The sequence below is a fragment of the Carcharodon carcharias genome, chromosome 12 (genome assembly GCF_017639515.1).
Source record: "Carcharodon carcharias isolate sCarCar2 chromosome 12, sCarCar2.pri, whole genome shotgun sequence".
Taxonomy (NCBI): Eukaryota; Metazoa; Chordata; class Chondrichthyes; order Lamniformes; family Lamnidae; genus Carcharodon; species Carcharodon carcharias.
In genome coordinates, this window is record NC_054478.1 from 75219205 (window position 1) to 75232552 (window position 13348).

The window sequence follows — 13348 nt, forward strand, 5'->3', positions numbered from 1 at the left end:
CTGTTAATGTCCTCAATTGGCCATTGACAGGTCGGCGGGTATGCAGCCGATTTTGCTGCGCTCCTGCCTTCCTGAAAATTTAAATCAGGCAAGATCCCCCCAACGTCATCACACACCATTTTATGCATCGGCGAGCGCCCCCCCAACCACCTCCCGCTCGCCGACGCGTAAAATTCTGCCCTCTGTTTCTCTCTCCACAGGTGCTGCCAGACCTGCTGAGCTTTCCAGCTCTTTTTGTTTTTATTTCAGATCTCCATCATCTGCAGTATTTTGCTTTTATTTCAGCTAAATGTTACATGCTGGGTAGGCATTGAGTGTATACAAAGTATGAGTGAGGTTGGCTGATAACATAACAATTCCAGCTTTGATGCAATAGAACAAAATATGCATTGCATGTAAATGGAACACCTGGTTTTGCTGTTTGTTTTCCTAGATTATTTATACATGCCACAGGTTAATGCTTTGAGCCTTGAAATGAATGATTTGTCTGTGTGTACTGTATCTTTACTATAAATGGGAAAGGTAAAACTCTTCATATCATTGCACTGTTTTGTTCAATATAGTTCCTTTGAGTGTGCTCTTGATATATCCCTTTGAAACAGATTGTTATGACATTTTAGAATTATATACAAATAGGAAAAGTGTTCTTTTGGGACTACTCTCTTATTTACCAGAAGAAGAGAGTGACTGCCTGAACCAGAGCATAAATAATTTAGAAATGTTAATTCACTAACTTAACTATTTTGTTGCATTCCTGATGAAGGGAGCTGGTGACAGAACATTTTCAGTTAATTTTGAAACTGGCAATCTTCTGCTTTTTCAGAACGCTTATGTCAACATCAATCGCATCATGTCTGTTGCATCCAGGCTTTCAGAGGCTGGTCATTATGCATCCCAGCAGATCAAGCAGATATCTGCTCAACTTGATCAAGAATGGAAGAGTTTTGCAGCTGCTCTAGATGAACGTAGCACAATCTTGGCAATGTCTGCTGTATTTCACCAGAAAGCTGAACAGGTGAGTTTGAAGAAAGAGGCTATGCACATGTATCTCAGAGTTGGCATAGGATGATTATTTATACAGACAAAATCTTCCCTGACAGGATATGTATTGCACTATATGATTATATTGATTAAGGTTGATGCTCATTTTTTTTTATCATTTCAATTTAAACTCTCCCGGGTTCTTAGTTTTTCTGGGCTGTACTGTTAAAAGGACACATCTGTATAATGCGCATTTTACAAGTATTGAAACCCTTGCTGAAAGATTTGTGATAATTATTCTCAAAATTGATTTTTGGGACCAATTCTGTTTTACATAATTTCAACAAGTGTCAGCTTTATTGCGTCCTGTATTGTTGTCAGGTTCTCTGATTCAGCCTTTGATGTTAAAATCTTATCAGTTCATTTAGAGGCTGTGAATTAAGAAGTCCTAAGATGCCATCAGAGCTCCTATGCAGACGATGTTAATTCCCGGGGGCAGACAATGCCCTAAGCACAGCACACGCAGGCTTCTTCAATGATATCAATGGGAAAATTACTCAGAGTGGCACTATGAAAATAAATTTCTCACCCCCATGTTTTTAATAAGAGTACAGGACATACTTTGTCTCTTTCCATTCCAAATGCTTATTGCAAAAGGTAAGTATTTTTATCCACTTAAAAGACTTAAAAAGAACAAACTCCCCCACACAGCAATCCTGATACAAATGATTGTAATTATGCACATCCCTTTGGGTTGTATACATTTTCCAAGTTCTAATTAACCAATCACTCTCATTGTTAGTAGTGTTTTAAGTAGTAAACATGTTATACTCAACATTTAATTACAATGTTGAAGTGTCAATTAGTGGGGCATTTGGAGGTTATTGCTATATATATGCAAGACCATGAATTGATAGCATTCAAGTTCGATTGTGATTTCACTATGTGTGGAGTCTCTTATCTATCCCTGCCATCATAAAGAACAAATAATACTGAAAACTCACGAAATGATCTGAATACATGTAGTAATCTGATGTGTAATATACCTTTAAGACAAATGTTGTAATGTAATCACATGATCTTGATACACAATAGCAGAGTAGCACGGGCCACTTCTTTAGTCAGTAGCTTTGAGTTAGAGTCTGAAGAGTAAAGACAGAGTTTTGAGTAGTAAGCACACAAGTGTAGCTGATGAGTTCCTTTTGTAAATAAACAGAATGTGTTTCTTCTAAGAACGGTCTACTGATCTTCTCTGTCTTGATTCCAACTCTATCACCCCGAAACAAGTGTGCAACCCAGATCCTTTAGCCCCAACAAACCAGGGCACTGGATCCATCAATACTATAATCAGAGCTACTGCTTTATTGTAACTAAATATGTTCAATTCTATATTGATTACTTTGGATTTCAGACTTCTGGGGATCATATTCCTCAATTCAATCCATTTTTTTCTTTGAAAACCAATATCCAATAATCTGGCCTCAATTTAAGAAAATAAATAGTTATGCTAAGAATCTTGCATTTCTCCAATTTTGGCATCACCAATTTTAATAGCACCACCATTGGCAGCAGTATACTTTTAGCTATCCAAATCCTAATCTCTAGAATTCTTCTCTAAACATCTCAGTCCCTCTACCTCTCTCTCTCCTCCTTTAAGACAGTCCTTAAAACCCACCCCATCAGCCAAATTTATAGCTGCCTGTCCTAATAGCTCCTTATATGGCTTAATTGCAGATTTTTTGGATAATTCTTCTGTGACGTTTGGGACATTCCCCTGCCTTGGGACATTTTACTGTATTAAAGGTGCTATTGAAATGCAAGTTGTTGCTGTTGTTATTGAAATTAACCTGTTGCAATTTAAGTTGCAGTTGCCTTCATTTCGCAGTGTCCCAGTCTTATGGTAATAAAATGCATACCTTTTTGGAATCCTTGCAAAGAGTGAACTAGAGCCTCATTATTCTGTTCAAATTCATAGTAATAAGGGCTATGCACAATTTGATCAGTTTTAGTAAGCCTTTCCTGTAGCACTGTTTGCTCATTTAGAAAGGAGCATATGATAGACATTTGTAAGGCTTGGATTTTCTGGTGAGGCAGCTAGACTCGCAACTATCTCCCTGCATCCTCCAGGGCTAGGGATATCTACAGTTTTTGGTGGGTCCCTGGCTGCCAATAGATCACTTGCTTCAGATTTAGGGGAAGGAAATGTCTATGGCACATGCTGGTTGTTCTGGATCCTGTATTTTTGTACACACCCACCTGTATCCCAGAAGTATCCTTTACAGCGCTTGATACAGATACCTACTCATAGGAAATGTACCATCACCACCAGCGCTTCAGCAGGGAGGCCATCACCAAGTTATGTTGTCTCTTGAAGTCCAAATTGCTGATATCTTCTATGAGGGATAACTGCATCTGTGAGTGTGACAATGACCCACAACATTAAATCTCTAAGTACATCGCATCATTTCACCAAGGATATTTTGCAAAAATCTCAGTCTACTGATATATCAGCTGAATGACTGAAGCCAAAAACAATAATCAGATGAACTGGGGAGGTGTATAGATATATAAATTATTTCTATATGTCGCATGTGATATTCAGTGACAATTTTCTTTTGATTTGTAGAACAGAAGTCAAGGAAGAAGAGTAATACATTGAGCATGTGTAGGAGTTTTCCCATGAGGAGAAATGCCTCAGAGCAGAGACTCTGTGACTGCGCTATCACATGGCATGATGGCTAGCTCGAGAGCAGCAATACTAGAGACTTGGGAATAGAACTTCTTTGCAACTAATTCTTGACGAGAGTAGAAGTACAATGCAGGTGTGATGTAACTTTCAAAAAAGACAAGAAGAATTAAACTAAAAAGCCAAATACTTCATACAACGCAGTTTAGAAAAATGTATAATAAATATACTTTACAAAAGCAATGTTTAAAAAATTTAACATGTAAAACAGAAGTGTACAGTCAGACCCATGGTGAGATTAGCTCTTTTTTTTCTCAAAACAAGCAGCAATTGCCCAATTTTCATCTGTCCCACCCAGCAAGAACCATGTTGATAAATGACTAAGATTAGTGGCGGGAAGAAGGCTTCAACACTGTGTTCCTGAATCGTTTCTATGCCCCCCCCCCCCCCCCCCCCCCCCCCCCCCCCCCCCCCCCCCCCCCCGCCATTCCAGGGACCAGGTGAATTGTCCCCTTTCATGTTCACTCATTTGAACAGCTTATTCCCATCCTAAGTTATGGCTGGGGTTTAAAATTTCAATTCTAGAAAACTGGATCAGTACAAAATTATTCCTGTAAAGAAAAAAGAACCATACAGCATAGAAGGAAATCATTCAGCCTTTCATACCTGGGCTTGCTCTTTGCAATTAGAACTATTGCAATCTCTTTCACATCGCCTTACAAATTAAGTATATATCCATTTCCCTTTTGAAAGGAACTTCCACCACTCTAAATGAAGTGCATTGCAGAACTTACCTATCTAAAAATATTCTCCTCATCTCTTTTGCTTCATTTCACTGCAAGATTTTGTCAATGGAAAAATATAATTTGTATTAATGACATTAAAACTATTTTCAATTTTGTTTTAGTATTTATCAAGTGTTGATATCTGGTGCAAAACCTGTGTTGAGGGAGGACTTCCATCTGAAATGCAAGATCTGGAGATTGCCATTCACCATCATCAAACACTATATGAGCAGATCACACAAGCATATGCAGAGGTAAAGAAGTGATCCATCCATTTCGGGAAGTACACACAGTCATCAGATTGCTTTCTTTGGCCTGTTATTTTGCTGATTGTAATTTAGTTTCTGTTCTTTTCTTTTACGTTCCCCAACTTATTTGGTTTTAAAGCAATTCTCATCTGTTACTCGCTAACCTTTTCCCTTGAAAATTCTGACCTGACTTCTGTGAATTCTGCAATTTAATCAATTGACATCCAATAGAAAATAACTACAGTTCTCTTGTTAATTCAAGCCATTTGAAACATTTACAATTTTTGTGCTACGTAATTCACAAGGATCCCATTTTATGGTCCTATTGCACTTGAAAATTTGCATTGTTCCAGATAATGGTTTATACTTCTCAGCTTGTTTTATTGGTGAAAATGCATTCCGAAGCCATGAGACAGCTTCAACAGTCATTTTGAGTATGATGATTTGAGTCAGGCAGAGCTAATGTTTGTAAATAATGTAGACTCAGTTGTAACTTGGAAACAAATATTTAGCTGTGGAAAAGGAGAAACATTAATGGAAGCTGGTAGAGTTTAATTGAATAACGGTTGACTAATTATTATGCCAGAATTGATTCTTTAGTTTGGTGTATCGCATTTGATACAACTCAGCTATTACATTTGTTACAGGTAAGTCAGGATGGCAAAGCTCTTCTAGATGTACTGCAGCGACCTTTAAGCCCAGGGAATTCCGATTCACTCACTGCAACTGCAAACTATTCCAAAGCTGTCCATCGAGTATTAGACATTGTGCATGAAGTGTTGCATCACCAGCGAAGGCTTGAAAGTATCTGGCAACACCGCAAAGTCCGTCTGCATCAACGACTTCAGCTGTGTGTTTTCCAGCAGGACGTTCAACAGGTAAAGTAAAAGCAAAATACTGCAGATGCTGGAGGTCCAAAATAAAAACATAAAGTGCTGGAAAAACTCAGCAGGTCTGGCAGCCTCTGTGAAGAGAGAAACAGAGTTAATATTTTGAGTCCAACTGGACTCTTCTTTGGAACTCTTTTTTTGGAGGATGATCCTTTGAATACAGAGGCTGGAGGGATAGAAAGTGAGAACAAGTGGAACTCTACTGTGGTTCTGGGACGGAGGGGAAGGGGCCAGGGCAGAAGTGCAGGAAATGGTTTAGACATGGTTGAGGGCCTTGTCAACTGCATTTGGTGGGGATGGTGGCGAGGGAGCTTCAGTTCAGGCAAAAGGAAGACCTGAGGTTGGAAGCATCGTGGAAGGTTGCGTCATCAGGCCAGATGCAACGGAGACAAGAGAAATGGGGAGGAATGGAGACCTTACAGGAAGTGAAGTGTAAGGAAATGTAACCGAGCAGCTGTGGGAGTCAGTGGGCTTGGAATGAATATTAGTAGTCAGTCTATCCCCAGAAATGGAAACCGAGAAGTCAAAGAAGGGAAGGGAAATGTCAGAGATGCACCATGGTGAAGATGAGAGAAGTGTAGAAATTGGAAGCAAAATTGATGAATTTTGTAGGACAGATTATCCAGGAAGTGGAGTGTGTAAGAAAGGTGCCACAATAATCATTGGTGACTTTAATCTACATGTAGATTGGGCGAATCAGAATGGCGAAGATAGCCTGGAAAATGAGTTCATAGAGTGTATGCGGGACAGTTTCTTAGAGCAGTATGCTCTAGAGCTAACCAGGAAGCAGGCTATTCTAGACATGGTAATAAGAAATGAGACATGGGGCAGGATTTTCCCATCTGCACTCTAAGTGCAGTGGCGGGCAGGAAAAATGGCATTTTCCCCAATGAGCTCAGTGGTCACATTGTCCACACCTCGCCTCATTACTGATGCAAAAACTGGAAGCACATAAGATCATGGGTGGGCAACCTCTGATTTGCCCACCCCACCATGACCTCAGTGGTTCTTTCCTCTGGGTGGCATATTTAAAATGCAGCCGCAGTCAGCCTTTTCAATGTCTCCAGGCCAGGATAGCCCCACAAAAGAAATGGCCCCAAAAAGCAAGAAAAGTGCAGCTCCCAAGTTCAGTGACACTTCACTGGGCCATCTACTGAACACTGTTGAGGCCCGTTGGGATGTCATCCACCCCAGTGATGGCCAGAGGAAGTCCACCAATGCCACCATTCTAGCTTGGGAGGCTTTGGTTGTCAGCGCAAACGTGGCACAGAAATGTTCTACAATCCAGTGCAGGAAGAGGATTAATGATTTAATTCTTTCCAGCAGGGTAAATCAACCATCTGATCATCCTCAACTCACACATTCACAAGCCCATCAGCATGTAGCAGAATGACACTCCACAGGGATGTCACACACTGCCAGCTGAAGGCACACCACCACTCACTCTCTCACACACCTTTGCATCTCCATCTGGCCTCATGTCCTGAGTACATCGCATCCTCATACCACCTACTGCTCCAATCACCACACATACACAAGGCAGACATTCTTATCATCTGTCTTGGTATGTGTCCTGTTCGCATTCTCTCCATTTGTCTTCATGCAGGGCAAGCTCGTGCACAAAAGGAGGGAGAGGTCCCAGGTCGGAGATGGAAGGGCTGAAATGAAGGCCCTCCCTCCATATGAGGAGCATGCCATCACTTTGGCTGGAGAAGACAGGGATTGTGCATGTGGCGATGCTGAGGTGGCTGGCACCAATCCAAGTGAGGACCCTGCACCAGCTTATCCTCAGACAAGCATACTTTGAATCCATTCTGCTGTCTTCCAGTCACTTGCCATCCTTAAGTAATCTCTATCTTCTTGCATAGGCACCTCTGGAAAGCATCCAAAGGCATCATCCAGCCAGGCCCTCATCTCTAGCCCTGAAGACACTTCAGAGGTCGAAAAAGAAGAGAGCACCATTAAAGACCCATCACAGCACTCTACCACATCCTCCACCAGTGCAGAAACACACACTTCAGCGGGATCTAGCTCTGGAGTAGCCTTGTTGTCACAACCTGGTGAACAGAGCATACAATCTGGTCCATAGCAGGTGGAGACAGGGACATCCGAGGTGGCCGGTTCTCTGGGGACTGCTGGAGGACAGGATTCTGCTGAGTCGAAGTCTGATGAAGAGCCTCCGGACTTGACCCTAACTCAGTTGGTGATTTCAGCAATAGTCAAGGGAATATCAGGAAGAGTTGTCATCTACTTTGCACAGATTGCAATGAACGATGGAGGAGTCCATCCGCGTTCAGCCTAAGGTTATGGTGCTGGCATGCCAACACTAAAAAAGATCAACATTGGTAGGATGGCGGCTGCCATGGAGACCTTGTTCCAGGACATCGGTCCTGCACTGCTGCAGGAGCAGCACTCTATCACTGTAGTCATTGGTGGTATCCATCAGTGGCTATGCAAGAGGGAGGCAGGGCAACTCGATCTCATTCCAGCTTACCCTCCTTCTCAGGAAGTCACCCTGGGGCCCTCGGACATCCATAGGGAGGGGGACCAGCATCTGGACACCCCAAGGCCATCCACCCAGCTGACTCTGGGAGTGTCCAATCAATCCCAATCCCCTCTTCCTGTGAACCCAATGCCTCCAGCTCCACAGGCTCTCAAGGGTGCACCTACCTCACAGCAGGAGACCCAAAGTAGGCCAGCGCCGTCCAAGTCTCGGCCCTCCAGAGGACGCCCACCAAATTCATCACAAGCAACAGGGCGTAACAGACAGCAAATTGTCTCCACTTCTGCTATGGATCTCAGGGATGCACCAAGACGTAGTGATAGGATTAGGAAAGTTAAGAAATATTAGGAGCACAATGGTGACATGTTGTATACTTCGCGCTAATGTTAATCGAATACTATCCATTTCACAAATTCTGTGTGTGTCTCTTCTTTTATGGTCAGGTGTGACACACTGGTCCCTAACTTCACTTATTGCAGATGTCGAAACCAGGTGCCTTGGGTCCATGTTGTCAGCTCTCATATCATTTCCAACATCATTGATGCTTCGTCTGTAATGTCAATGCTGCATATGTGAGGAACCTCATTCACGTGATGTGCTGCTTGATGGATTCTTCATTCTTGCCTTTTTAAAATTGAGGCTAAGGTGTTCAGCCATCTTGTTTGTCTTATTGGAAAGTGGGGATCTCATTTCCATTGAGACATGTGTAAACATGTGGAGAAGAATCATAGATCCTCGCACTCCACTTACTCATAATCATCTGGCAGGGATTCCTGTCTATGCAATCTTGCTCAGAGATCGTGTGCAATCCTGTCCGCATTGCATGTATCTAGCTCTCTCAGTGCACAATTGCTAAGCTTAATGATAAATGTGAGCACCTTTCCACATTTAAGTGCTGGAGCTCTGATCCTGGAAGGCACTTCATTTTGCTGGGGCTCAAGCTTCCAACCTTCTGCCTTTCTAATTGTGCAGTTGTCTGCATTGCGGTGACAAAGCTCTCATCACAATGTAGGGATGCAGAGCTGAGCCATATGTTTTGAGTCCCCCCCATCACCTGTACCCTTGTTGAGGTTATTGAAGATAAAAACAAATGGTCATGTGGTGCGATCAAAGGAGTCTTGGAGCGTGCTCTGGAAGCACATATGGTAGTTTTGATGCCTTTGCGGGTACCAATGGGATGGAAACCAGATTGTAATGAATCTGATGAATGCTCTTTATTCTCAAACAAGCATTGCCTTTACTGGTTCATAGTGTGTTTGCATTTTGCAGTTGGCTAGGGTCAGGGCTGGCCATGAGGGCAAACTGACTGTGTGAACCTAAGGTCCTCTGAATTATGGAAATTTCAGGATGAATGCATGCCCGCAGCCCTAACTGAGAGTGACAGGTGTCAATATGATGGAGGAGAAGGGGGCACAAAGGTCCACATGATGGCAAAATGGAGTTATACCTGCGTTACATCCCCTGTTGCCTTGGCCCAAGTATGACCTCTCAGTTAAACAATAGAGGTGACACAGAATGTTTTGTTCCATTTTGACAGATGGATCTCCTTGAGAAGCTTCATCAAACTGAAGGCATATAGCTACGAGTGCACTGAGGATTGTGAGCTGCTCCAGCCTCTTCTAGGCTTCCGTGGTGACTGCAGTGCTGCAGAGACATTGCAAGAGGCTGTGACGTCTGACGTGTGATGCCGGAACGTCCTCACCCAGGTTGAACCTCTTCTCAACAAGGACACATTTAATCAAGCCTTCATCATCCTTCAAAGGACTAGGACAATGGTTGGCCGAAAGGTTGAGAGCTCGCTTTCAGATTTAAGTGTATGGTTGCAAGGATAGTGTTAGCAATACTGGTGTCCATATGGGTCCATGAGAGAGGACACTTGTCCAAGAGGATGCAGACTACTACATTATCCTCCTCTTGGAATCTGGTGGCTATGGGAGCTTTGCATGCACACTTGGCTCATTTGGCCTTTGGTATGGCTTCTTCCCCTGCAGCCTTGGCTTCCTTGAACTCTTTGCCCTTATCCTTTCAATGTCCTGCTCATTGGAGGAGATATGCAGCTCCTCCATGTCTGCATCTGGCAAATCCTCCCAACTTTGCAACACCAGGTTGTGCAATGTGCAGCAGGCAATGATGATCCGATAGACTTTTTGGGGGAATGTACTGGAGTGCTCCGTCAGACCTGTTGAAGCATCAAAACCGCCTCTTCAATGTGCCAATGCTCTGCTCTATCAGTGTTTGGATAGTATATGAGGATCGTTGTATTCTCTCTCTGCAGGGTTTTGTGGCTGCTACAAAGGCATCATCAGCCAAGTCCTTTGCAGATACCCTTTGCCACCAAGTAGCCAACCCTGGATTCTGGACCAGACCCTGGTCTGGTCCTTCAAAGAGGACAGGGATCTGTGAGCTGCTCAAGATGTATGAGTCTTGGCAGCTTCATACGTATGTCGCACACACCTACATTGTTTGCTTCTTATGGTCGCAGACCAGCTGAACATTGAGCGAGTGGAAGCCTTTCCTGTTTATGTATTGAATGCCTGTTGCCAGGGAGCTTTGATAACCACATGAGTGCAGTCAATAGAACCCTGAACGTGTGGAAATCCGGAAATCCCAACAACGCCCAGTGCTCTGGCCTGCTGGCTCTCGTGATCTCTGGCAGAGTGCATGTAATTGTGGGCCTTAGCAAAAAGGGCGTCTGTCACTTCATGTTTGCATTTGTGTGTTGATGCTTGGGAGATCCTGTACAGGTCCCCAGTGGAGCCCTGGAAGGAGCTGCTCAAAGAAGTTCAGCAAAGCGGTGACTTTCAGAGCCACTAGCAATGGATGGCCACAAAGTCCCCATGGCACCAGTTCCTGGAGAATGTGGCAAATGTGAGTCACCAGATGCCTGGACATACAGAGGTGTTGGCAATACTGTCTCCTACTCATTGGTAGATAAGACATGCGAGGTTGTAGATCCTCAGTCTCAAGAGCCACCTGGGCACCATGTTTCTGTGAGCCTCATCCTCTGCCTCCGGAGGGGGCCGTGCTGCCCCTTGCTCTTGAGAGTTTAGTTCCTCCCTCTGATGAGCCTGACAATCACAATCATCTCCACCTTCCCTCATGCCTGTATGCGAGAATTAGGCAGCATCAAATCTGGCCTCCATCTTCCTAAAGTTTCCCTCTCTGTGGCATCAATGAGAAAAAAAATGAGTTAGAATGAGCCTCCAGAACTCCAATTTCTGCATATTCCTAGTTTGTGACTGTGGTTCGGTTCAAAGGCTTGAATCCAGTTAAGGCACCTATTTGACACTGAAATCCTGGCCAGTAGAAGGAACATTTGATGATACATCTTCCCCAAGCTCCCCTCCCCCAACCACTTTGACTTGACCAGCTGCAATTGATTTGGCCAGATGCTGGGATCCTCAATCACTGCACTGACATACTACACTCTGTGATCCTCATGAGGCCGAATATTCATTGAGGAACTGTGATTATTGGTGGTGGCTCTGAGACTTCTCTTGTGAGCCTGCCAGCAGCAAGACTGTGAGTGACTGCTTTAAAGATGCATCTGGAACTTGCTCAGTCGCCTAAATGGTCTAGACCTTGTTACTGCTGTGGGCAATTGGCTCTTTAAGAACAAGGGATTAAAGCAAAGGGTCCTATTATTGCCATGGCTGGTCATTAATCCCAAATTAATGTGCTTCATTGCTTCGCTCTCCTGATTCCCTACTATGTCATTGAAAGCTCCTAACATGTCTCAGGAGTGCATCCATGAGACAATACACTGTTCAGTTGGGTGCTTCATTAATTGGTGCCCAGCGCAGTGCACAAGTCCTCCAAATGGCACTCAGAGCCCTCACCAGCTGAGCTATTCGTCAGATTAATTTTGTGCTGCGCCATCCCTTTGGGTTGCAAGATGGTGGTACTAAGGCCTCATTACCAGACCAGCTTGGACCCTCTCTTGTGTGAGTGCGGAGATCCCTGGGGGTGCATAATGTTCAGGTTTCCCTTCCCCCAAGGATTCTTCAGCCTTCCCTTCTAAAGCTTTATGCCATTTTGATTGTAGAGGATATCCCTGTGCAACCCCCTGAAAGCATTCAGCCAGATGTGCCTATGCCCCATTAATCCACCCCTTCTTGCACCTAATTGCATAGTGAACTACTGAGTCCACCACCCCAGCCCCCCATGAAGCCCTCGAATGGCCCTACAATTAATTTTAACCATCTACAGCCTATCCTGACTGTGAGCAGTCCATTATTGAGTCGAAAGCTGCCGGACCAAGGCGCCTGTTATAACGACCACACCCAGTGCACAACTTGCTGGGCACAAATGACATTTTAATTACATGCCCTCCCCCTCCCTTGTCTAAGACAGGGACAATCCTTGCAAGGTCAGCAATGTAAATTTAAGCGCCCCTTAATTCTACTGTCTTCAAATTCTGGCCCCAGCTCACTTATGGCCCCCTCTGTGATACGCTTCCCCATTCTGCCCCAAAGGGCATTTCCAACCCACACCTCCCTAGTCATGTGTTGGAATGCATCCTTTGCCACTTTTGTCCCTTTCCCCATGGAGGCCTTACCCTGTGGCCCCTTCCACAACCTCTGCCCACTTTTGCCTCCTTCCCCATGGAGGTCTTGCCCTCCAGCCCCAATCTCTGTCCACATTTGACCCCTTCCCCGTGGAGGCCTTGCTCTGTGGACCCTTCCACAGCACCCCTGCCTTACCATTGGTCTGGTAGGTAGAACTTTCCCTATGATACCCCTCTGGTGCTGCCTGCAAAGTTGAGGTGCCGCGAGTTCAGCGTGATGAAAGGTAGGCGAACAAACCTCGAAGTCACGAATGAAGTGCTGGTTGCCAAGTGCATGTTGCTTATATACCGCTGTGAAGCTCATTAGTCTAATTAGATGCTGACATGGCCTCTTGATCCAGCATTGAGGGATGATACCAGCAAGCAGGCTTTTTAATGAGTACTCATCACACTTAAACATATTCAAATGGCCTTCACGATATTGCGTGTTGGGAAATGCTCTGTGCCATTGAAGGTCAGAGGGGGCAATAGGGCTCCATTTTCCCGCTGTAAAACAGAATTTTTGGCTCTTGCAATATTTTCTGCTCCCACCCACCATGACACCTACCGTGAGCGGGAACGGAAAATCCCGGCCAGGATTAATCAATAACCTCATGAGAAAGGAGCCTTTAGGTGACAGCGATCACAATATGATAGAATTTCATGTTCATTTTGAAGGGGAGAATTAAAACTAATTATAAAGGTATAT

General features: G+C 44.1%; 1 protein-coding gene across 1 annotated transcript in view; it reads left to right on the top strand.

Moving 5' to 3' along the window:
- kalrna (kalirin RhoGEF kinase a) overlaps positions 1 to 13348 on the top strand; it is a 1007899-nt gene that overhangs the window by 497727 nt on the left and 496824 nt on the right. Inside the window, exons 7-9 of the mRNA XM_041200492.1 lie at positions 824 to 1015; positions 4575 to 4706; positions 5348 to 5578. Of these exons, the coding sequence (XP_041056426.1) occupies positions 824 to 1015; positions 4575 to 4706; positions 5348 to 5578 (555 nt within the window). The remainder of the gene's footprint in view (positions 1 to 823; positions 1016 to 4574; positions 4707 to 5347; positions 5579 to 13348) is intronic.